Source organism: Rattus norvegicus, chromosome 15 (assembly GCF_021556685.1).
Source record: "Rattus norvegicus strain SHRSP/BbbUtx chromosome 15, alternate assembly SHRSP_T2T, whole genome shotgun sequence".
Lineage (NCBI taxonomy): Eukaryota > Metazoa > Chordata > Mammalia > Rodentia > Muridae > Rattus > Rattus norvegicus.
In genome coordinates this window covers 34,241,711-34,266,887 of record NC_141548.1, presented here as the reverse complement: position 1 = coordinate 34,266,887, position 25,177 = coordinate 34,241,711, and the positions used below count along the sequence as shown (strand labels likewise).

Here is a 25,177-nt window from a genome sequence, read left to right as displayed (position 1 = left end):
GTGTTTGTCTGACACAGGGTCTCAGCATGTAGCCCTGCCAGGTCTTGGCTCACTATATATACCAGGCTAGCCTAAAATTTACAGACATCTGCTACCTCTGCTTTCTGAGTGCTAGAATTAAAGGGCTTTTCCAACACAGGCCTTTAAAAGGCAAGCCAGGCATGGTAGCTCATGTTAGCGATCCCAACATTCGAGTCACCAAGGCAGGACTGCTTTAAATAGGAGCCTGGTGGGCTATATAGTGAATTCTGGGCCAGACTGCATTATACTGTGAGACTCTTCCCATCCCCTCAAACCCAATGTAAACAGATAAAAGCTAAACAGCAGCCGTCCAGTTCTGGGATGTATGCAGGCAGGCGCGTGGAATCAACAGGGCTAGCCCATGATGAGAATACGAGGGACAAGACTAGAGCAGCATGTTTCTATTAAGCACATGATCATTAACTGTAGATAACAAATCTTTCTGTATTTTACTCACATTCTAGGTTTTCCTCAATAATTTCTTCAATTATCACATCAGGGCTGGATCCCAGTTGAGGCAGTACAGCAACAGTCTTAGGAGAAGCCACCACGAGCACCTCTTTCTGTGGCTGCTTGTTTTCCCCTTCCAAATGCCTGTCAGGGGTCTCTGCTTGCAAAGGAGGTACAGGGGCTTCATCAGCCAGGACGACCGTGTCTACCCTTTTCTTCTCTAGTGAGGAGTATACATCACAACACAGTTCCTTTTTACTATTAAATTTCTTTTGAACATTCTGTCCAACTTCATTTTCTTGAGGGTGACATCTGTTTAAAAACACACAGCAGGACTACTTTAATATTGATCTTCAAGCTATTTCGTTCTCATTTTTCAGTTGACAGTTGTGACACAAACCAAAAGATCAAAGTTGTAGGTGAGCTAGAGGTGTTTGTAAACAGCTTCGTTGAAGCATAAACATGTTATCATACAATGCAATGACTTTTGGTAACCTTAAGAGTTGCATACCAGGGTTGGGGATTTAGCTCAGTGGTAGAGCACTTGCCTAGCAAGCGCAAGGCCCTGGGTTCAGTCCTCAGCTCCGAAGGAAAAAAAAAAAAGAGTTGCATACCCTAATATATAATCTAATTTTAGAACACAGTCACTGGCCCAAGAGAACCCTCTTGCCCTTTTCAAACTCCCAAAGAAACTGCTTACTTAAAGCTCCAAGCAGCCTTTGAGATCATTAGTTCTGTTCTGTTTTGAGGCAGGGTCTAAGGGATTCAGGTTGGCTTGGAATTTGCCTGTCTCTAGCTCATAATCCTCCTGCTTCAGCCTACCAAGTGCTGAGATTACAGGTGTATGCCAGCTCACCTGTCTACCTGTAGGGTTTTAAAGTCAAGGAGGAGTATCAAAACTGAAAAACTGAGGAAAACTTCAAACGGTCATATATCATAATAATCTGATCCTAAAATAACATGAATTTTCCAAAAAAGCCATTTTGATTTGGCTTAAGTGTTTCATTTAAATTATATTAGCATCATTTGCTACTTACTTTGTCATCTTAAAAATAAAGACTAGGAACGAATGTGGGTACCAATCTTAAGCGTCTACCAGGTTCATACTTCCATCACCTCAATCCTCTGGGTATGGTATGCTTATTAGTTTGCTGATAACTCATGCATGCATGAGTGCATGCTTGTGTGTACCACAGACATGTGTGGAATCAGAGACTTATTTCTGGCATCTTCCTTATTTATTTATTTATTTATTTAGTAACTGCTGTCTTTCTTATTTATTTGCTGAGACAAGTTCTCTCACAGAGTATGGCTTCAGCACGTTCCAGGGAATTTATCTGTGGTGCCTGGCTGTCTCTCTCTCTCTCTCTCTCTCTCTCTCTCTCTCTCTCTCTCTCTCTCTCTCTCTGTGTGTGTGTGTGTGTGAAACGTGTAAAGGACATGACAGTAATACAATAGTAACAGAGTAATAGATTAGCTGTCTCACAGAGACAGAATAAGAAAGACTATTAAATGAATATAGGAATAGTATATTTTAGTATATTTTAACTAAATCAACAAAACAAGGTTAAGCACAGGTCAAAACATCACCCAGAATCCATAAAGTGATACTAAAGAGAAAGGAAAATCTGAAATTCCACACACAGGGCTCTGGATTGAAATCAGGGAGGCTCAAATCTGTTCCTCTTTTTAAACACTTATGGGTACAACAGTGTTTTTCTAAATGTCTCTCATTAGTTAATGCCGAGTCTTAAGTCTGGTTCCATAACAGTCTATAATGTAACTACCTCCAATGTTAAGGTCCAACAATCTGCATTGAAATAAGAACGAAATCAATTAGGCTTCCAGTTCTGCAAAATCCTATGGTGCAAAACTTGAACATGCCTAAGGCAGGATATCCAAGGTAAAATTGACCTGCTCCCAGCCATCCCCCAAAAAGAGATAATGCAACGGGCACTTTGTATGAATAGCCATTCACATTTCGGCAAGATGTGGGCTTGAGAAGACCAACCTCATTTCCAGTAAAATGAGCTTCAAATCCTTACACGTTGTGTTGGGTGCTGGAAGACACTGAACATGAGCTGTGTAGTTTATACAATTAACCGGTTCTTACGTAGCATCATTTGTTTTTGGTTCTTTACAAATATATTGTCTCACTCTGAGGTCCTCACACTTGGGTGTCTCCTCGCCTAACAGCACCAGAGGCAGCAGCCCCACAATGTCCTTCGACATTGAGTGCAAGCCACAGAATGTGGAGGGGGAAGCCCGACCCACAGGGTCACCACATTGGGCACTGGGTCCTCCTGTGCCCAGCTTTTTACATGGTGGCAAGATCTGAACTCCGGTTTTGTCTGGTGAACCTGAACAACACTTCACTAACTGAGCCATCTCCTCAGCCCTACTTCCTACTGTTCTGCCTTGTCCTCATATCCAGACACTTTTAGGCCATCACATTTATAATTAAATAATTTAAATGCAAGAGGATGAGTTCAAAGGGGTTGCATGTTCATGATGGGTCTTATTTCTTCATGAAACAGTAGTGGGCACTTTACAAACTGGAGAGAGGCAACTGAATTTAGTAACAACATATGTCTATCTGCTTCTTTCAACAGAAAATATGCATCTGACATTAAGGAAAATTAATCGGAGTTGTATGGAGGACCTTTAGGAAGGATCTATGTGTGTAAACAACCTTGTACTGTAAACACCTTTTCATAATAAATCTCCTCAGACCTTACTGAATGTTTAACTAGTCCCTCTCACTAGTCTTTCCTTATATATCACCACATTTTTCTGTTTGCCTTTATCCTTTCTCTTCCTGCACCATCTAAATTGTATTTATACGTCAGGTCACTTTTTTATTGTTTTAGATTTAGATATTACCCTTGACCTTTTTCAATACTTTTGCTCCACTGGGCAAACCTGTCATTCAATAATAAGAACATGCAGCTTATAGAACTTGCTGTCATAAATCTTTAAATTTAACTCAGAGTACTCATTTAAAATCAACAGAAGATTAGCAAAGACTTTTCTACTGAGGCAGGATAATATTTAACTTTAAAATACCTGATAGTAGCCCTATTAGAGCTCTAACCTTATCTAGAAGAACATACAGCCTGCGAAGGTTGTTGACTGTCCATGGATACCCCCAAAGCTAACCTAAGGGACTGCCTGTGGGGAGACTGTACCCTGTGTTCCATTTGTACTAGTCTCCTTTCTTTTTAAATCTTTATTAACTTGAGTATTTCTTATTTACATTTTGATTGTTATTCCCCTTCCCAGTTTCCGGGCCAACATCCCTCTAACCCCTCCCTTTCCCCTTCTATGTGGGATTCCCCACCCCATCCTCCCCCCATTACCACCCTCCCTACTAGTCTCCTTTCTTGTTGCTGTGATAAAACACTGACCAAAGGCAACTTGAGGAGAAAAGGATTTATTTGGCCTTTACTTCCAGGTCATTGTTCATAACTGAGGGAAGTAAGGACAACCCAAGCAAAGCTTGAAGCAGAAACATAATTGCTAGCTCACTTGTAGAATCATACTTAACTATCTTTTAAACATGACTCTGGAGCACTGGACTAGAAATGGTACCACCTAGTGGGCTGGGCCCTTCTGCATCGATTAATAAAGCAATTTCTCACAGACATGCTTAGACCAACCTAAGGTAGGCAATTGCTCAGTTGAGACGTCTCCTCTCAGATGACTCTAGGTTGTGCTAAACTGACAATTAAGGACAGTACCTAGGACAGTTTCATTATTATTCCAAACAATTCAATTCCTAGAAAAAACAACATAAATAATCTAATTCTGGAATCAAGTTCAAGATCTTGCCTCATGCCCATTTACTCAAGTGCCCTCCACCTTCCTCCTCAGATGGCCAGTGAATAGGAACTGAACATACTGACTATTCCCTGCTCAGTTTACCTTTGTTCCTGTATTCCTAGTATAAATGTCTGTACGTGTGTGTGTGTGTGTGTGTGTGTGTGTGTGTGTGTGTGTGTGTGTGTGTGTGTATAAAACAGTTTTTCTTTATTTCCTTCTTTTGAGGCAGATTATCTCACTATGTAGCTCTGGCTGGCCTGGAACTTCCTACATGGATGGAGGCAGCCTTAGACTACAGAGATCTGCTTGCCTTTACCTCCTTAGTCCTGTGATTAAAGGTGCACAGCCTGGCCAGAGGTATCTTTTAAAAATGTAGGCTATGGGGCTGGAGAGAGTGAGTTCTGCATTTAAGAGCACCCACTACTCTTGCAGAGAAACTGAGTTCAGTCCCCAGAACCCACATCAGGTGGCTCAGAGCCACCTGTAACTCCAGTTCCAAAAGATCTGATGCCTTCCTATTCTGGCCTCCACAGGCATGTGCGTGCGCGCGCGCGCACACACACACACACACACACACACACACACACACACCATACCACACCATAAAAATGAAGATAAAATGAAAAAGTAAAAATGCAATCTAACTTTTATTTTCATGTATAAAATCTTCTGAGTGGTTTTTATCATCCAACAGAACTGTCAACAACACAAACTATCAACCCTATCCACCCCTCCTTGCACTAAGGTTTGAATCTAGGGCATTATGCATATTAGTAAGTTGCCATCTTGGAAGCAGAGATCAAGACTCTCATCAAATAGAGAACCTGTCAGTTCCTTGATTTTGAACTTTCTAGACTCTAGACTGAGCAAACAGATTTTTATTTAGGCATTTTGTTATAGTGGTATGACTATACTAAGACATGTGACAAGTAAGATCTGGCTTAGGAAACCAAAGAAGTGAATCTGTCATTTTATTGAGTCTCAATGAACTTGTCTTTAATTTAAGCAACAGCTGGCTAGTAGCTATCATACTTAAGAGCATGCAAGTAGAAAACCAAGTTTACTGCTGTCACACAGCAGCACAGCCTTAAGGATTTAGCTTCTATGGATACAGAAGGATAGAGAATGAAGGTAGCAGGTGCTCTCATGATGTGCTAGTTTACGTCTATGTGCTGCTCAGATGTGTACCTTCCATTTCATCTCCTTTCCAACTGTAGATTTTTCTACAGATAATGAAAATAGAATCCTTCCAGTTCTCTACTGTACCAAGAAGAAGTGACCATTCTATTCCTTTGTATCAGTTTTACTGTCTACTTGTACTATCACAACCATAGACATTTTATCTGTTTTTGTTTGTACTTTATATATTGTAATTTCTCTGTTTATCTCACTGTCTTCTAGAGTGTTGGGGTCTAGCATACAAATCCGTTTCAATGCTTGTTGACTGAATGAATCTCAAAGAGCTTCAAAGCATATAAATCAGTAATAATAATCTCTCAGGCCTTTAAAAAAGTATTACAAACAGAAATTAGTAATAGAAATGCAGCTTTTAGATCATCTTAGCACTTGAATCAAATTAAACATTCACCTGTCTTTTAGCTGTAGGTATTATCAGATATTAACAGCATGCTGCCATTCTTAAAAATACTTACTTCGTTGAGTCCTCAAATTCAATCTTTCCCATACTGTTGAACATGCAGATAACCTCACTGCAATTTATATTCAACCTGAAAATTTAATATATAAATAAATGTTCTCATAGACTTAATTCTTCTCTATGCAACAGTTGCTAACATTAGATAACTTAAACAGCATTTAAATAACTTATAATAAAAAATAAATAGGTTATAAAATTATTCTAATTTTGTTGTCACTTTAGGAAGCATGAATGATCCAAAAATTCAAATTATAATCACTTAGTATTTAATAACCCTTGGTATGTTTTCCTGAAGTAAGACTTACTCACCTGGGAGGGTTCCTTGGAATTATGGAACTAACTTGTGATAGTTCACTTTCAAAGTTTAACTTCAAGGTCCGGATAATCTGCAGTCAAGAGAGATGTACACTTCACATGTGAATTTTCTTTTATTAAAAATATAGCTAAAAGAGGATTTTAGAAGGAAAATGATCTTTTGAATATTAAATTAATACATTTAAGGTTACTTCTGGCCTCGCAAAGGGCACAAATCAAATGCTTGCAAAATTCTCTAAAGAAATTTAAAGTTATACATATTAATATTAACAGATAAAACCAACAGAGTATAACTATCTGAGTATAGAAAGTTCTGATCAGATTCATACACACCTGTGTTACCATTAAACGCTTCCTTCTTTTGCCTCATCTTCCTAAGTTAATCAGAGTAAACAACACATTTTACTACTTTTTTTACAGTTAGTGGAGAATCAGGAAGAAGATAATGGCACATTTTTCACCCTTTCTTTAAAGTTAGAGATTCTGGAGACAAATCAATAGCTTCTAATTCTATACCTCAGTGCATCATTTGAATTTGTTCGATTTCTGCAAAGTAAACCTCTGAGGACATAAAGATTAATAGAAGAGTCTCACACTTAGAAGATGAAGCAGGGGGCTGGAGAGATGGCTCAGTGTTTAAGAGCACCGACTGCTCTTCCAGAGGTCATGAGTTCAATTCCCAGCAACCACATGGTGGCTCACAACCATCTGTAATGGGATCAGATGCCCTCTTCTGGTGTGTCTGAAGACAGCGGCAGTGTACTCATATATAATAAATAAATAAATCTTTAAAAAAAAAAAAAAAAAAAAGAAGATGAAGCAGAATTAGCTAAGAGGATATGGTTATTCTTGTCCTGAAAATCTGTGTTCTAAGAAAGATGTTTCTGTTTTGCACAACTTTTCTCTCTAGGCCCAAGATTATAAAACAGGACCGGATGAAATAACTATTTCCTGATTTGTACATTGTGTACATAAGGAGACAGGAGGAATGGAATCGTGAATTAAAATTTTAAGTCAAAAGTTCAGCTATAAACTCATGAGAAGAAAACAGTCTCATTTTGTTTGCTGCTTATAAGGGTCCTTTAACTCAAGTGTCTTACAATTCTTCTACATCCTGCAACTTAAGTGTCCTCTAAAGACCTAGGTGGTGCTACTAAAAGTGTTAGGAACCTTCAAGAGGTAAGGACTAATATGAGGTTTTAGGTCACTGGTAGAATGTCACTGAAAAGACAGTCAGATCCCAATCTCTTCCTCCCTCTTTTCCTTGCTAGCCATGAAATACATGCTTTTGCTTTGCTTTACTCTCCTACACGATGGGTACTAGAGACCCAAAGCAAAAGAGCCAACCAATCACGAATGCTCACAAAACTGTGAGCAAAATCTAACCTTTTTATAGTTGATTATCTCAGATAGTTATTGTAGTGATGGAAACCTAAGTAACACAAACCCCAGTTTTACCTCATTGTCAAATTACTTTGTTTTAAATTTTATACTTTAAACTATAAAAATATTAAAAGGCTAAAATGTAACAGTTTTTGTCTTAGAACTCAAATGCTGCCAGGTGTGGCACTGCTTGCCTTTAACATCATTTGGATGGTGGAGATAGGCAAATCTGGGTTTTAGGCCACTTTGGTTTATATAGCAAATTCTGAGACAGCTAGGGCTACACAGAAAGACCCTGTATCAAAAACAAAACAAAAAAAGAATTCAAACAGCTAAGTACTATCAATTAGCAACAAAGACAGTCCCAAAGATTTTTTCATATGTGTGTGTGTGTGTATGTGTATGTATATATATTATATATAATATGTAATACATGTATTGTTTTTATATAATATCTCAAAAACAGTTATTATTCAGTAGATACCATAATTTTATTTTTAATCTCTGTGAACTGATCCATCCTTACAGAGCTGGGCAGTGGCAGAGAATCACAAAGTCCTAAGAGTAAGCAATGAAGCCAGGTATGGTGGAGCACACCTTTAAGCCCAGCGCTTGGAAGGCAGGGGCAGGCAAATCTCTCTGAGTTTGAGACCAGTCTAGTCCACAAAGTAGATTGCAGGACAGCAGGGCTGTTATACAGAGAAATTCTGTCTTAAAAATTCAGACAGACAGACAGGCAGGCAGACAGACAGATAAAAATAAACCATTAAAAATAAGCAGTGGACTTTCTAAAGTACACTGCTGCTAAGTCATGTCATTTGGTAGATTATCTGAATTAAGTACATTTTGTTTTAAAATATTTTTGACTTGATAATGGTTTATCTGACTAGAATCTCATTGTAGTAAAGGAGTACGGCAGAGTTTAGTGCAGTAGGTCCTACATACCGAGTCCATACTGTAGTATGTGGAGTAGGCCCCAGCGCTAACTCACGCTGGAGCACTGGTATTACCTGAGTCAGGTCACAGTAGGTCCTCAGAGAAGGAGCTGATTTGAGTTCTTTTGCTATCTTCATGGCTGCATCCAAGTCACTTTTCTTCTCTTCAATGTAGCTTTTAACTGTTACTAATTTTGATAAATAATCATCTGTACGTCTTACAAGTTCTTCACACAGGCTCTTTTTCCTTTAAGACAAAGTTATTTTGTGATTTTTACTAGAATTTATAATATGTAAATTTATTATTGAGTAGTATTCCTAATTTCACTAAGCAATGAATTTAACTAACATAATACATTCATTTCCCTGATAATGACTAATTAAAATAATGTAGCTAAAATAGGCATGTTCTAACTGAACATCATGTGAAAAGCTAATTTTATTAGTTGATAAACTTCACATATAATGTGGCTAAATGAGGCATTCAATTAAACTGAAATACCATGTGTAAATAAATAAAGACCAAATAAAGGCTGGAGAGAGGTCTCAGCTGTTAAGAGCATATACTGCTCTTCTGCAGAGGACCAGAGTTTAGGGCCCACACCCAAGTCAGGCAGCTCACAACCACCTCTAACTCCAGTTCCAGGGGATCTGAAACCCCATTCTATCCTCTGTGATCACCAGCATCACACTCACACATTAAAAAACAATTAAGATATAAAATTAAAAAATAAAGTAATTGAGGTGATGACTCTGTGGTTAAAATGATTAGTACTATTCTTTTGATAAGACCTGGGTTCAGTTCTCAGCACCAACATCGCGGCTTTCAACTGGAACAACAACTCCAGCTGCTCCATGGAGTCTGATGTCTTCTCTTCACCTCCATGAGCACCAGGTATATATGTTGATACATGACACTAAGCAAAACACTTGCAATGTAGTAATAAATAAATACATCTTTAAAATAATTAAAAATACATCTTAAAAACAGAAAACAGTTTAAAAGATATAGTTATGTCATAAACATGAAGGATAATTTAGAGCATTCTTCCCAGCTAGGAGAGATTCTGTATCTATCCCATAGCCTTTTGTGTCCCTACAGAGATATCTGTACTCATTTCTGCCAGGGTTTGATTTTATATTTAAATATTACCATAGATACACAGTCCATGAAGAGTATATAATGAGATTTAAGAACAGCACCAAACCAGAACTTGGATGACAATGAATAATCATCTTCAAGATATTTTTTTGAATGATTGACTAAACAGTTGTTTTCACTAGCTACACAGTATTACTCAAATCCTTTCTCTTCTCTTGGGCAGAATTACTTCATTATAGCAATTTAAACATGTCTGAACTGAAAACTGAAAAAAATTCAAGTACTTTAATCATTAAACAAAATGTTCTCTCATTATTTTCTCCAAATCAAATCTAGCCTCTAGCAAACCCCCCCCCAAAAAAAAACCAAAACCAAAACCAAACAAAACAAACAAACAAACAAAAAACCCCAAGTTTGCTAACACTAAAAAAAAAAATGCTAGGTTTTGAAGGTAAATTCAAACCATTTGGTGATAGTTTTTGAGAGTGGCTTTTTAAAGGTGACATGTCCCTTTTGTTAAGTTGTAATAATGTCCTAAAAGCTTGCCTCTATAGAATGATATTAGAAAGGAGTTAAGAACGTCTCATTCTCCCATGGCTATAAAAAAAATAATCCAACCCATACTGGCTAATATCATCTGATGAGAACTCTAGAAAACATTATGTTTTAAAAAGATACTTTGTGTCTTCTAGAAGCAGAATACAGTTGCCAACACCTCACCTCCAACCAGAGGAAGACCAGACCAGACAGATGACACGAGTTAAGTGTGCTTTGTGCTGTCTGAAGGATTGATCTTTTGTTTAGATCATAGGCAGCAGAAAGGCTTGGGGGATGTGCAGGAAGCTGCAATGAGACACTTTTGTAGGGTCAGAGATTATACACAGACATACAACATATAGCTTGAAACCAAGGAGAGGCTAAGCTGAACTTGAGCAGACCTTAAGCTTTCGTCTTATACAAATCCCAAGGCTCAAAAATCTGTCAGCCATTCTATGAAGAATGTTCCAGCAAGAATCAGACTGTGTTGAGAAAGTTTCAACACAGATCCTACAAAGGATATGAATGAATAACAACTATAACTTAATGTGGCTCAAAGGAGGATGACAGAGGTAGAGACTTCCTGTAGAAGCACAGGCATTGGACTTTGTAGACTGATTTGAAACAGTTGTCTTAAACATGTTCAAAGAAACAAAGGAGAGCATGAATAAAGAGGCAGAAGAAATCAGGAGGGCTGCCTAAGAATAAAATTCTAATATCAAGAGAAAAGAACAGGAAAAGGAATAATGGCAGCAAATGTTCTGAGGAGTAGAATGCCTGCTTGGCATTGGTCCTGGGTTGGAAATCTAGGCATGGGGGAGTAAGTCCGTAATACCAGCTTCTGAGGCAAGAAAATTCTGAGTTTGAAGTAGCCTGGGCTACATGGTGAGTTTAAGCCAATAAGGATTGTACAGCAAGAACCTGTCAAATAAATAAACAAAGCAGAGGAAGGAGGCACTGGTGGAAGCAGCAAGCTTGGAAGACAGGACAATTAAAATTGTTTCTGGGTAACAAAACAAAAAATGAATGAAAAAACTTAAAAGGAAGAGATTCCAGGACCTGTAACATATCAATAGGCAGACAAACAGAGGAGAAGAAAGATCTCAGGAAATAGGGAAGCACCACAAAACAAACAGGTAAGTAAATAAATAAATGCCCCACCAAAATTCTCCAAAATCTGATGAAACAGAGATATCTACAAAGCAACCCCATTTAAAATAAACCCACACAGTTGATCTGTTGACAGAGAGAGCAGCAGTCATGTAACCAAGAGGAGAGAGATGATTTGTCACATACAACTGATTCCTACAAAGATTACTGGTCAGATTCTCAGGAGAACTTTCAAGACCTGAAGGCAAGCGAAGCACACACATAAAAGCGTGAAAGGGAAAAAATGTGTCAGCAGACTTTCCTATTTAGCAAAGCTGTGTTAGAAAGGAGGCAGGAAAGGGCGGGAGAGGGTTTGGAGGTTAAAGGCATTGGCTGCTCTTCCTGAAGACACAGGTTTGATACCTAGCACTCATGTGGAAGCTCACCATCACCAGTAACCCCAGCTCCAGGAAATACCATGTCTTCTTCTGGACTCAGCAGTCACTGCATATACATGGTACACAGACAAGACATGCAGTCAAAACACCCAGACACATAGAATAAAAGTAAAGAAAAATTAGTAAAAAAGAAAGAAGTGAATTGATATATGACTATCAGTAAGAGCATAACCACAAATGCTGTTAAGGATGTAGAGGAAAGATGAACTTTTATAAACTGTTGATGGGGGTGTAGATCAATCCAGTCATTATGGAAAGTAGTATAATGGTTTCTCAAAAAACAAACAAACAAACAAACAAACAAACAAAAAACAAAAATCAAACCACCGTACAGCTACAACATATATACATATATACATATATACACACACACACATATATATAGATATATCTATATATATATCTATCTAATATATATATATATATATATTTATATGGGTATATATCTGTGGTGGTTTGAATGAGTATGACCTCCATAAGGTAATAGATTTGAATGTTTGGTTCCAACTGTTGGTTAGGGGGTGTGGCCTTGCTAGAGAAGGTGTGTCACTGAGGATGGGCTTTGAGATTTCAAAAGCCTAGGCCCAGTCTCTCTCAGTGGGCTACCTGTAGATCAGATAAAGAACTTCGGTAAACTGTTCCTGCCTGCTTGCAGCCATACTCCCCACCAGGATATAGACTAACCCTCTGAAACTACACAAGCGACCACTTGTAAGCTGTCTCACTTATGTTGTCTCTTCACAGCAACAGAAAAGTTACTAAGACAACATCCAAAGAAATCTAAGTGTGCTTGTGGGTTTTCCCTGACATAAACTAGAGTCACCAGCAAAGAGAATATTAGTTAAAGAGCTGCCTTGACTGGCTTATGGCCATGCTTATGAGAGGTTATCTTGATTAATGACTGATGAAGAAGGATCCACCTGACTGTGGGCAGCACCATCCCTGGGCAGACGGCCCCGCTTATGTATGAAAACCAGCTGAGTACCAGTCAGAGGACAAGCCAGCAGGCAGCGTCCCTCTAAGAGTTCTGCCTTAGGCTTCTGACTGACTTCACCCAGAGGCACATTACCACCTGGAAGGTCAGCCAAAATAAGCTAAGTTGCTTCTGCTAAGAATGTTGTACCACAGCAAGAGAAAGCAAGGTAGGACAGAATCAAAGGTCTAAATGAGAATGACACAGAGGAAAGGCACCATGATGTCGGTTTGTCAAGTATTTCTTGGATAGGAAGCCAAAAGCATGAACTATAAAAAAGAAATAAAAAATCATCTGAACTTCATAAAAACATATGCACCCAGGTACATTCTTCAATAGCACCACACCTGCCGACCATGTGCTAGGTCTTGAGTACCACACGGAGGAAAAGCAAACGTTTTTGCACAGAACATAAAGTGCCATAAGAAGTAAGGAACTTAAGCGTTGGTGTAGAGGCAGACGGAAATGACTCACTGAGCATACATACTGCTTTGGTCCTATAAGAGGCCTCAGGAGCCTGTTTCTTTACATATGGTTTCAAGAATTACATTTGTGATTCTTTAATCACATATATGATTATGATACATATCATTCTTTTAATCACATATAAAAAAATGGTAGGCCCATGTAGAAGAAAAAGTGGTTTTCATTTCTCCAAATATATGAATTCTACAATATGAGTTCAGCTATGAAAAACATTTTTCTTTGTTAATTGCTGTAATAAAGAAATGTGGAGGCTTAGACTTGAAATAGCACTTGGGAAACGGGAGCATGAGGATCATGTGGTTCTGTATCTTCACACGCACGCAGGCAGGCAGGCACATGCACAGGAGAGTGAGAGCTATGAGGAGCAGGAACAAGGACAATGAGAGAATCTACTTAACCTTAAAGTTAGCTTAGCTCTGGAATTAAAAAGCAGATAGATAAAATTTTGGAAGTATAAACGTTTTCACTTGAATTTGTGTCAAAGTCAACCTTTTTGCCTGTTTCTTTTGAATCTCTTACTGTTTGAGATTGATTTCTACTTCACAGAAACTTAGCTCTATCAGGCTTCTGAGTGCTATGATTAATCGCATGAGTCACCACACCTAGCTGGAAATCAGTCTTCCAGACTCACCCACTACCTTCCAGGCTTGTTTTAAAGTAACATGTTACTTCAGGCCAAACAAAGGAACAGAATGACAAAACTTTCAGTGTCATTCAATCTGTATTTTGAAGTTATTACCTGGAATCAAGAGAAGCAATAAGTGTATCGAATTGTTTCTCCACAACCTCTCTTAGACTGCCCGTCTCTTGTCTTGTTTGATCTTGTGTGCTATCAAGCATCTGGAAAAAAATAATTCAATGAACTAATCTGTATTTTTATTCTGTAGTAGTTGAATCATCAATATAATGTTGAATATAGAAGATACTTCCTGGACTTTCCCAAACAGCCACAGCAGTGTTAATTAATAGAACAAACCAGCAAGTTCAGCTTTATACTCTGGCCCTTGTTTGTAAGATCACTTCTTGTAGACATTTTAGTACTGATAATTTGACAAAGCAAAGGAAAAAAAACAGTTAACATCTGAGTTTCTACGGATTGGTTTTATAAACTTTTTTCTTATTCCTTTTTGTCATTTTAAGACAAAAGCCATTTTTGACCACTAACTTTCTCTACAGCCAGGATTCTCTAAGTTATAAAACAAAATGAACACCCAGAACAAAGTTAGAAAACACATTTCAGTCCTTGGTGCAGACCCAGGGTCTCCTAGCTCTTTCATTCCTGTCTCCAGATTTATTCTTAGTCCTACTGCACTCCTCCTACACTACTTCCATTCCCCATGAACTCTTCTCCTTGACGGAAACCCAGGTTTCCCTATTTCTTCCCTACTGCCTCTTTTCTTAGTTTTTCTTCTTAGCCTACCTCCATTCCTTTGTATCGTCCACAGACCCACTCTCTACCAGGGACCCCAGAGCTACATACTTGCTTAGGATCAAGAATGGGCAACGGAAAACAAAGAATGAACACCTATTCAACAAGAACAATTGTGATATCTATACCAAGAAATGCCTAAAATATCATAACCATAGAGTCCCAGATAATAGTGCAAAACTGCAAATATGAACAGTCAAGATAATATGCCTCCTTTAGAAGACTGCAACCCATTCTAATAGGCCCCAAGAAATGCAAGTTAGCCGAAACACAACACAAAGACTTCAAAGCAGCAATTAGGAATATGTTCAAGCACTTTAAGAGGATTGGAATAAATGTTTAGTAAAGACTATGAAAATACAGACAGTTGAATGAAATAATGAAAACATCTTAAGACATGAAAGTAGCTTCCGGTTTCCGCCTGTGCCTGGAGCTGATGGGGTCCCACAGCTCTCTGTATGAACTCACAGAAGTGCGGACAATCCTGAGAGCTCAGGGAAGACCACCACTTCTGCTCACATTCCTGGACCAAGAGGAACCTGCCTAGAGCCTTCTGAACATAGGAACCTAGGAGCAGTCAGGACAGGATCCTTCCAGTCTCTGCCTGAGCCCAGAGCTGAAAGCCCACCTCCAGGAACTCCAACACACTTGAGAGCAGAGGTTAAGACCACTACTTCTGCTCTGAGAGTCCCATCTGGAACAGGCCTGCGCCCAGGTCTGATGGAGTCCCACAACTCTCTGTACCCAGATCCTGCCGGGAGAAAGACAATCTCCAGGAGAGCTGACACACAGGCTTACAGGAGGGAAAAGTCACAAGACCAGCTAATACCAGAGACAACCTGATGGCGAGAGGCAAGCACAGGAACGTAAGCAACAGAAACTAAGACTACTTGGCAACATCAGAGCCCAGTTCTCCCATCAAAGCAAACACTGGATATCCCAACACACCAGAAAAGGAAGATTTGATTTAAAATCACATCTCATGATGATGATAGAGGGCTTTAAGAAGGACATAAATACCTCCCTTAAAGAGATACAGGACAACACAGGTAAACAAGTAGATGCCCTTAAAGAAGAAACACAAAAATTCCTTAAAGAATTACAGAAAAACACAACCAAACAGGTGAAGGAATTAAACAAAAGCATCCAGGATCTAAAAAAGGAAATAGAAACAATAAAGAAAGCACAAAGGAAGACAACCCTGGAGATAGAAAACCTAGGAAAGAGATCAGGACACAAATGTAAGCATTGCCAACAAGAGATAGAAGAGAGAATCCCAGGAGCAGAAGATATCATAGAAAACACTGACACAACAGTCAAAGAAAATGTAAAACACAAAAAGCTCCTAACCCAAAACATTTGGGAAATCCAGGACATAATGAGAAGATCAAACCTAAGGATAATAGGTATAGAAGAGAGCGAAGTCTCCCAGCTTAAAGAGCCAGTAAATATCGTCAACAAAATTATAGAAGAAAACTTCCCTAACCTAAAGAAAGAGGTGCCCATAAACATACAAGAAGCCTACAGAACTCCAAATAGATGGGACCAGAAAAGAAATTCCTCCTGTCACATAATAGTTAAAACACTAAATGAACAAAATAAAGAAAGAATATTAAAAGCAGTAAGGAAAAAGGTTAAGTGACATATAAAGGTAGACCTATCAGAATTACACCAGACTTTTCAACAGAGACCGTGAAACCTAGAAGATCCTGGACAGATGTCATACAGACCCTAAGAGAATACAAATGCCAGCCCAGGTTACTGTATCCAGCAAAACTCTCAATTAACATAGATGGAGAAACCAAGATATTCCACGACAAAACCAAATTTACACAGTATCTTTCCACAAATCCAGCCTTACAAAGGATAATAGATGGAAAACTCCTACACAAGCAGGGAAACTACACTGTACAGAAAGCAAGAAGGTAATCTTCTTTCAACAAACCTACATACATAATTCCACCTCTAACAACAAAAATAACAGGAAACAACAATCACTATTCCTTAGTATCTCTTAACATTAATGGACTCAATTCCCCAATAAAAAGACATAGACCAACAGATACTGAAGGAGGACCCAGCATTTTGCTGCATATAGGAAACACACTTCAGTGACAAAGACAGACACTACCTCAGAGTAAAAGGCTGGAAAACAGTTTTCTAAGCAAATGGTCCCATGAAACAAGCTGTCTTCAACAACCCCTCTACTACCAACACTCAGCTATCTATGTGGAAGGGAGGCAAAAGACTGTAAGAGCCAGCAGTAATGGATGGTTCCATGGAAGCATGGTCTTCTAGAAGTAACCAAGAGGAATGTACACATGAACTCAGAGACTGTGGCAACACACAAAAGACCTGCACAGGATCAGAACAAATGAGGCCCCAACACTGAGAGGAAGAAGTGGACAAGGATTTATTCTTAACCAAGAAGCTATCTGTAATTGATATCTGCAAATATGAAAATTCAGTTCACAGAAAGTACATACTCTGATTTCTCAAAACCTCTGATTTTTACTAAGCTTCTTAGAATAACAATGCTACAAGCATAATCCTGTTTCTCTATTATGATTACCTAACCTCAGTAATACACATCCAGATGTACACATTTATAGAGGTCATTTTCGCTGGGGCTGTAGCTCATGGTAGTGTTTGCTTCACATGCATCGCACTCTAGGTTCAAGCCTCCATACACACACAGAGCACTGAGAAGAAATGAATGGGCTTAGAACATATAATATTAACTGAAGTCATACCATCTCAAAAAGAAAAAATTACCCACATGTTCTCAACTCATATGCAGAACATAGCCAGTAATATTTATATATGTATATAAATATGTGTATTTGTGTATAGTATAACATGTATGAAAGAGAAAAAGAAATTGTAAATATTAAGGAATAAAGAATGATTGAATCCAGGCAATGGACATAAGCTGTGGATAAGGCTATGAAGCTAACTGTCCTTTTAGTTCTAATTTGGCCATGGACTTTTAGTGATAAGTAAATAAAACATATTCAGTAGTGAAAGTATAAAGTCTAATGTGAATCAACTGTACAGAAGTTCAGTGATATGTATAGACTTTAGAACTGGTGAATTTCAGTGCATGATGATTTTATTTGCAAGCTTATTATAATAAAGCTTATTAAAAAGTAGGTTATTTTATCATAAAGAGGTCATGCTTTATCTCCTGGTAGAATTTACTCAAAATGCTTACTTTTATAGCATTACTTAATTGTTCAGAATTGCAGCCTGCTATCTTCAGTGCTTCATCAATTTCTTCTGTCTCCTGAGAGGGAATCATATACAAATATAAAACAGAAAAATAGATACTTAGATACATTATAGTTGCAAAAACTTGAACTATTATTTGGTTCCAAATGTACCACAGATCTACTACAGAAGTGTAAAACCAAGAAACAACAATAAAAATACTTCTAATCCCACTTATCTAGAAATAAGAACATTAACAATTTTATTCCCATTATATGGATATGCCGAACCTCAGGCATGCTATGAAAGCATTCTACCATGGAGTTACCACCTCAGCCAGTAGAAACAATTAACATTTTCTGATAGCATCCTAGACTTTTCCCCATAAACACACATATACACTCACACACTTTGTAAGAAAGGGTCTCACTATGTGTTTCTGCCTGGCTTGGAACTCACTTATGTAGATCAAACTTGCAATAATCCTCCTGCCCTGTCTTTACAGTGTCATGGTTATAGGAACATACCACCATCCTTAGTGACCTATGAGCCATCTGCCTCAGTCTTCTAAGTGTTGGCAGTACAAACATCTACCACTAAGGCCACCATAGTGTTTAACATAAAACTATGCTTTGAATCCATTTTATCAATTTAAAATTATCTCAGAAAAATGTATCAAGGAAAAAGTATATATACAGATTTTAGGAAAGATGAATATAAATGAACGATGATTATAAATAAGGCTCTGCTAAGACTTATGTGGTGACACACATTTGTAATGACAGCATTTGGGGAGTACAGGCAGGAGGATGAGATCATCTTGAGGTATGTAGTGAGTTCAAGTCCAGCTTGAGCAACATGAGGCCCTATTCTTTTACTTGTTTTTTTTTTAATTTGAGTTAAAACAAAAGAAAATGAATAAGATTCAGACTTCAGTCCCTCTTCTAGACTATTAATTTTTTTTAACAGAAAGACTATATATTTAACTTAGACTTTGGAGTCTGTTCTCTAAGCTCAAAGAAGGAAATGTTATCATTAACATTATTCAGAATAGTAGTAGGTAAAACTCAATCTTCAACAACAATCAATATCATCATCAATAACAAATGCAGTTAGCTAGGCCTCTTGGCTGTCATTAAAATAACTAGAAAACTATATTCAGAATTTAGAAAATTTTAACTGTACATGTTTCAGGGAATTTGGATTAAGTAACTAGGTTCACAGAGGAGAAAACTATATTTGAGTAAGTATCAAGAACTTTGAAATCGATTCAAAGTATGCCTCAGGAAAAGAGAGATTTACAAACAGGCTAATAATAAAAACACACTAAGACTGTCCAATCAGACGGCAAAACAAAAAATTCAAGTAAGGAGAGTAGGTTTATCTTACTTTTAAGCTTTTTAAAGGAATCCATAATTGTAGGAATCCTAAGAGTCAAAGTTCAGCTACCTAACAAAAAGCCCAATGTTTGGTTTCCCAATACTTCATAACCAATGTTTTTCATACCGACATTACAGCTGATGGGCTTGAAACATTCCTGTGTATGGAGGATGAATGTTCTAAATTGATAATAAGCTGGTCCACTGTCTTTTCAAGACCTGAAGAGCAGTTATTTACCCTGAAAAAGGTTAAATGAGTTGTTTTAAATACAAGCATGAATATAATCTCCATAGTCTTCTCATTTCCATCACACCAAAAATAGTTCAGATGAAGACTTATAAGAATATGTTCTCAATTATCAATAATAAGAATCCAGGAAAAATCACTTTCATATAATTTAATCATAATACAAATTTAACTTAAGCAAACTCCTAAAAGTAATACCTTATTACCATGTTCTAATTTCTTACTCACCTTTACTTGGTATTTTTTGGCAGGAAATATTTTGTCTTTTTATCTTTATTAACTTGAGTATTTCTTATTTACATTTTGATAGTTATTCCCTTTCCCAGTTTCTGGGCCAACATCCACCTAATCCATCCCCCTCCCCTTCTATATGGGTGTTCCCCTCCCCCTTCTCCCCCATTACCCCCCTCCTCCCAACAATCACGATCACTGGGGGTTCAGTCTTGGCAGGACCAAGGGCTTCCCCTTCCACTGGTGCTCTTACTAGGATATTCATTGCTTCCTATGAGGTCAGAGTCCAGGGTCAGTCCATGTATAGTCTTTAGGTAGTGGCTTAGTCCCTGGAAGCTCTGGTTGCTTGGCATTGTTATTCATATGGGGTCTCGAGCCCCTTCAAGCTTTCCAGTTCTTTCTCTGATTCCTTCAACGGGGGTCCTATACTCAGTTCAGTGGTTTGCTGCTGGCATTCGCCTCTGTATTTGCTGTATTCTGGCTGTGTCTCTCAGGAGAGATCTACATCCGGCTCCTGTCGGCCTGCACTACTTTGCTTCATCCATCTTGTCTAATTGGATGGCTGTATATGTATGGGCCACATGTGGGGCAGGCTCTGAATGGGTGTTCCTTCTGTGTCTGTTTTAATCTTTGCCTCTCTATTCCCTGCCAAGGGTATTCTTCTTCCCCTTTTAAAGGAGTGAAGCATTCACATTTTGATCATCAGTCTTGAGTTTCATTTGTTCTAGGCATCTAGGGTAACTCAAGCATTTGGGCTAATAGCCACTTATCAATGTGAACTCCATTTTTTAATAGGGTTATTTGTCTCCCTGCAGTCTAACTTCTTGAGTTCTTTGTATATTTTGGATATACAAAGCCCTCTATCTGTTGTAGGATTGGTAAAGATCTTTCCCCAATCTGTTGGTTGCTGTTTTGTTCTAAACACAGTGTTCTTTACCTTACAGAAGCTTTGCAGTTTTATGAGATCCCATTTGTCGATTCTTGATCTTAGAGCATAAGCCATTGGTGTTTTGTTCAGGAAAATTTCATCAGTGCCCATGTGTTCGAGATGCTTCCCCACTTTTTCTTCTATTAGTTTGAGTGTATCTGGTTTGATGTGGAGGTCCTTGATCCACTTGGACTTAAGCTTTGTACAGGGTGATAAGCGTGGATCAATATGCATTCTTCTACATGTTGACCTCCAGTTGAACCAGCACCATTTGCTGAAAATACTATCTTTTTTCCATTGGATGGTTTTGGATCCTTTGTCAAAAATCAAGTGACCATAGGTGTGTGGGTTCATTTCTGGGTCTTCAATTCTATTCCACTGGTCTGTCTGTCTCTGTAGCAATACCATGCAGTTTTTATCACTATTGCTCTGTAATACTGCTTGAGTTCAGGGATAGTGATTCCCCCTGAAGTCCTTTTATTGTTGAGGATAGTTTTAGCTATCCTGGGTTTTTTGTTATTCCAGATGAATTTGCAAATTTTTCTAACCCTTTGAAGAATTGGATTGCTATTTTGATGGGGATTGCATTGAATCGGTAGATCATTTTTGGTAAAATGACCATTTTGAGTATATTAATCTTGCCAATCCATGAGCATGGGAGATCTTTCCATCTTCTGAAGTCTTCTTCAATTTCTTTCTTCAGAGGCTTGAAGTTCTTATTGTAGAGATCTTTTACTTGCTTGGTTAAAGTCACACTGAGGTATTTTATATTATTTGGGACTATTATGAAGGGTGTCATTTCCCTAATTTCTTTCTCGGCTTGTTTCTCTTTTGTGTAGAGGAAGGCTACTGATTTATTTGAGTTAATTTTATACACAGCCACTTTGCTGAAGTTGTTTATCAGCTTTAGTAGTTCTCTGGTAGAACTTTTGGGATCAGTTAAATATACTAACATATCATCTGCAAATAGTGATATTTTGACTTCTTCTTTTCCAATCTGTATCCCCTTGATCTCCTTTTGTTGTCTGATTGCTCTGGCTAGAACTTTAAGAACTATATTGAATAAGTAGGGAGAGAATGGGCAGCCTTGTCTAGTCCCTGCTTTTAGTGGGATTGCTTCAAGTTTCTCTCCATTTAGTATGATGTTAGCAACTGGTTTGCTGTATATGGCTTTTACTATGTTTAGGTATGGGCCTTGAATTCCTATTCTTTCCAGGAATTTTATCATGAAGGGGTGTTGAATTTTGTCAAATGCTTTCTCAGCATCTAATGAAATGATCATGTGGTTTTGTTCTTTCAGTTTGTTTATATAATGGATCACGTTGATGGTTTTCCGTATATTAAACCATCCCTGCATGCCTGGGATGAAGCCTACTTGATCATGTTTTGATGTGCTATTGGATTCTGTTTGCCAGAATTTTATTGAGTATTTTTGCGTCAATATTCATAAGGGAAATTGGTCTGAAGTTCTCTTTCTTTGTTGGGTCTTTGTGTGGTTTAGGAATAAGAGTAATTGTGGCTTCATAGAAGGAATTCGGTAGTGCTCCATCTGTTTCAATTTTGTGGAATATTTTGGATAGTATTGGTATGAGGTCTTCTATGAAGGTCTGATAGAATTCTGCACTAAACCCGTCTGGACCTGGGCTCTTTTTGGTTGAGAGACCTTTAGTGACTGCTTCTATTTCCTTAGGAGTTATGGGGTTGTTTAACTGGTTTATCTGTTCCTGATTTAACTTCGGTACCTGGTATCTGTCTAGGAAACTGTCCATTTCCTCCAGATTCTCAATTTTGTTGAATATAGGCTTTTGTTGTAGGATCTGATAATGTTTTGAATTTCCTCTGATTCTGTAGTTATGTCTCCCTTTTCATTTCTGATTTTGTTAATTTGGACACACTCTCTGTGTCCTCTCGTTAGTCTGGCTAATGGTTTATCTATCTTGTTGATTTTCGCAAAGAACCAACTTTTGGTTCTGTTGATTCTTTCCATGGTTCTTTTTTTTTTCTTTTTCTTTTTTGGAGCTGGGGACCGAACCCAGGGCCTTGTGCTTGCTAGGCAAGCGCTCTACCACTGAGCTAAATCCCCAACCCCTCCATGGTCCTTTTTGTTTCTACTTGGTTGATTTCAGCTCTGAGTTTGATTATTTCCTGCCTTCTACTCCTCCTGGGTGTATTTGGTTCTTTTTGTTCTAGAGCTTTTAGGTGTGCTGTCAAGCTACTGACATATGCTCTCTCCTGTTTCTTTCTGCAGGCACTCAGAGCTATGAGTTTTCCGCTTAGCACAGCTTTCATTGTGTCCCATAAGTTTGGGTATGTTGTACCTTCATTTTCATTAAATTCTAAGAAGTCTTTAATTTTTTCTTTATTTCTTCCTTGACCAGGTTATCATTGAGTAGAGCATTGTTCAACTTCCATGTATATGTTGGCGTTCTTCCCTTATTGTTATTAAGACCAGCTTTAGCCGGTGGTGGCCTGATAAGACGCATGGGATTATTTCTATCTTTCTGTATCTGCTGAGGTCTGTTTTATGATCAATGATATGGTCAATTTTGGAGAAAGTACCTTGAGGTGGTGAGAAGAATGTATATCCTTTTGTTTTAGGATAGAATGTTCTATAAATATCTGTTAAGTCCATTTGGTTCATGAGTTCTCTTAGTCTGTCTATGTCTCTGTTTAATTTCTGTTTCCATGATCTATCCATTGATGAGAGTGGTGTGTTGAAATCTCCTACTATTATTGTGTGAGGTGCAATGTGTGTTTTGAGCTTTAGTAAGGTTTCTTTTATGTATGTAGGTGCCCTTGTATTTGGAGCATAGATATTTAGGATTGAGAGTTCATCTTGGTGGATTTTTCCTTTGATGAATATGAAGTGTCCTTCCTTATCTTTTTTGATGACTTTTGGTTGAAAATCGATTTTATTCGATATTAGAATGGCTACTCCAGCTTGCTTCTTACGACCATTTGCTTAGAAAGTTCTTTTCCAGCCTTTCACTCTGAGGTAGTGGCTGTCTTTGTCTCTGAGGTGTGATTCCTGTAGGCAGCAGAATGCAGGATCCTCATTGCCTATCCAGTTTGTTAATCTATGCCTTTTTTATTGGGGAGTTGAGACCATTGATGTTGAGAGATATTAAGGAATAGTGATTATTGCTTCCTGCTATATTCATATTTGGATGTGAGATTATGTTAGTGTGCTTTTCTTCTCTTTGTTTTGTTGCCAAGATGATTAGTTTCTTGCTTTTTCTAAGGTATAGCTTGCCTCCTTATGTTGGGCTTTACCATTTATTATCCTTTGTAGCACTGGATTTGTAGGAGGATATTGTGCAAATTTGGTTTTGTCATGGAATATCTTGGTTTCTCCATCTATGTTAATTGAGAGTTTTGCAGGATACAGTAACCTGGGATGGCATTTTTGTTCTCTTAGTGTCTGTATGACATCTGTCCAGGATCTTCTGGCTTCTATAGTCTCTGGTGAGAAGTCTGGTGTGATTCTGATAGGTCTGCCTTTATATGCTACTTGACCTTTTTCCCTTACTGCTTTTAATATTCTTTCTTTATTTTCTGCATTTGGTGTTTTGACTATTATGTGATGGGAGGAGTTTCTTTTCTGGTTCAATCTATGTGGAGTTCTGTAGGCTTCTTGTATATTTATGGGCATCTCTTTCTTTAGGTTAGGGAAGTTTTCTTCTATGATTTTGTTGAAGATATTTACTGGTCCTTTGAGCTGGGAGTCTTCACTCTCTTCTATACCTATTATCCTTAGGTTTGATCTTCTCATTGAGTCCTGGATTTCCTGTATGTTTTCGACCAATAGCTTTTTCCATTTTACATTATCTTTGACAGTTGTGTGGATGATTTCTATGGAGTCTTCTGCTCCTGAGATTCTCTCTTCTATCTCTTGTATTCTGTTGGTGATGCTTGTATCTACGGTTCCTTGTCTCTGCCTTTGGTTTTCTATATCCAGGGTTGTTTCCCTGTGTTCTTTCTTGATTGCTTCTATTTCCATTTTTAATTCCTTCAACTGTTTGATTGTGTTTTCCTGGAATTCTTTCAGGGATTTTTGTGATTCCTCTCTATAGGCTTCTACTTGTTTATTTATGTTTTCCTGCATTTCTCTAACGGAGTTCTTCCTGTCTTTCTTGAAGTCCTCCAGCATCATGATCAAATATAATTTAAATCTAGATCTTGCTTTTCTGGTGTGTTTGTATATTCAGTGTTTGCTTTGGTGGGAGAATTGGGCTCCGATGATGCCATGTTGTCTTGGTTTCTGTTGCTTGGGTTCCTGCGCTTGCCTGTTGCCATCAGATTATCTCTGGTGTTACTTTGTTCTGCTATTTCTGACAGTGGCTAGACCGTCCCATAGGCCTGTGTGTCAGGAGTGCTGTAGACCTGTTTTCCTGTTTTCTTTCAGCCAGTTATGGGAACAGAGTGTTCTGCTTTCGGGAGTGTAGTCTTTCCTGTCTATTGGCCTTCAGCTCTTCCTGTGGGCCTGTGTCCTGAGTCCACCAGGTAGGTCACTTGGAGCAGAAAA

General features: G+C 38.2%; 1 protein-coding gene and 1 pseudogene across 1 annotated transcript in view; both read right to left on the bottom strand.

Annotated features, from left to right (window-relative positions):
• Rnf17 (ring finger protein 17) overlaps positions 1-25,177 on the bottom strand; it is a 138,014-nt gene that overhangs the window by 93,546 nt on the left and 19,291 nt on the right. The window contains exons 4-10 of the mRNA NM_001191685.1: positions 19,374-19,485; positions 17,872-17,943; positions 13,968-14,068; positions 8,659-8,830; positions 6,260-6,336; positions 5,946-6,020; positions 479-783 (exon numbers count right to left, since the gene is read on the bottom strand). Of these exons, the coding sequence (NP_001178614.1) occupies positions 479-783; positions 5,946-6,020; positions 6,260-6,336; positions 8,659-8,830; positions 13,968-14,068; positions 17,872-17,943; positions 19,374-19,485 (914 nt within the window). The remainder of the gene's footprint in view (positions 1-478; positions 784-5,945; positions 6,021-6,259; positions 6,337-8,658; positions 8,831-13,967; positions 14,069-17,871; positions 17,944-19,373; positions 19,486-25,177) is intronic.
• LOC148000963 (TM2 domain-containing protein 1 pseudogene) lies at positions 2,055-2,795 on the bottom strand (annotated as a pseudogene).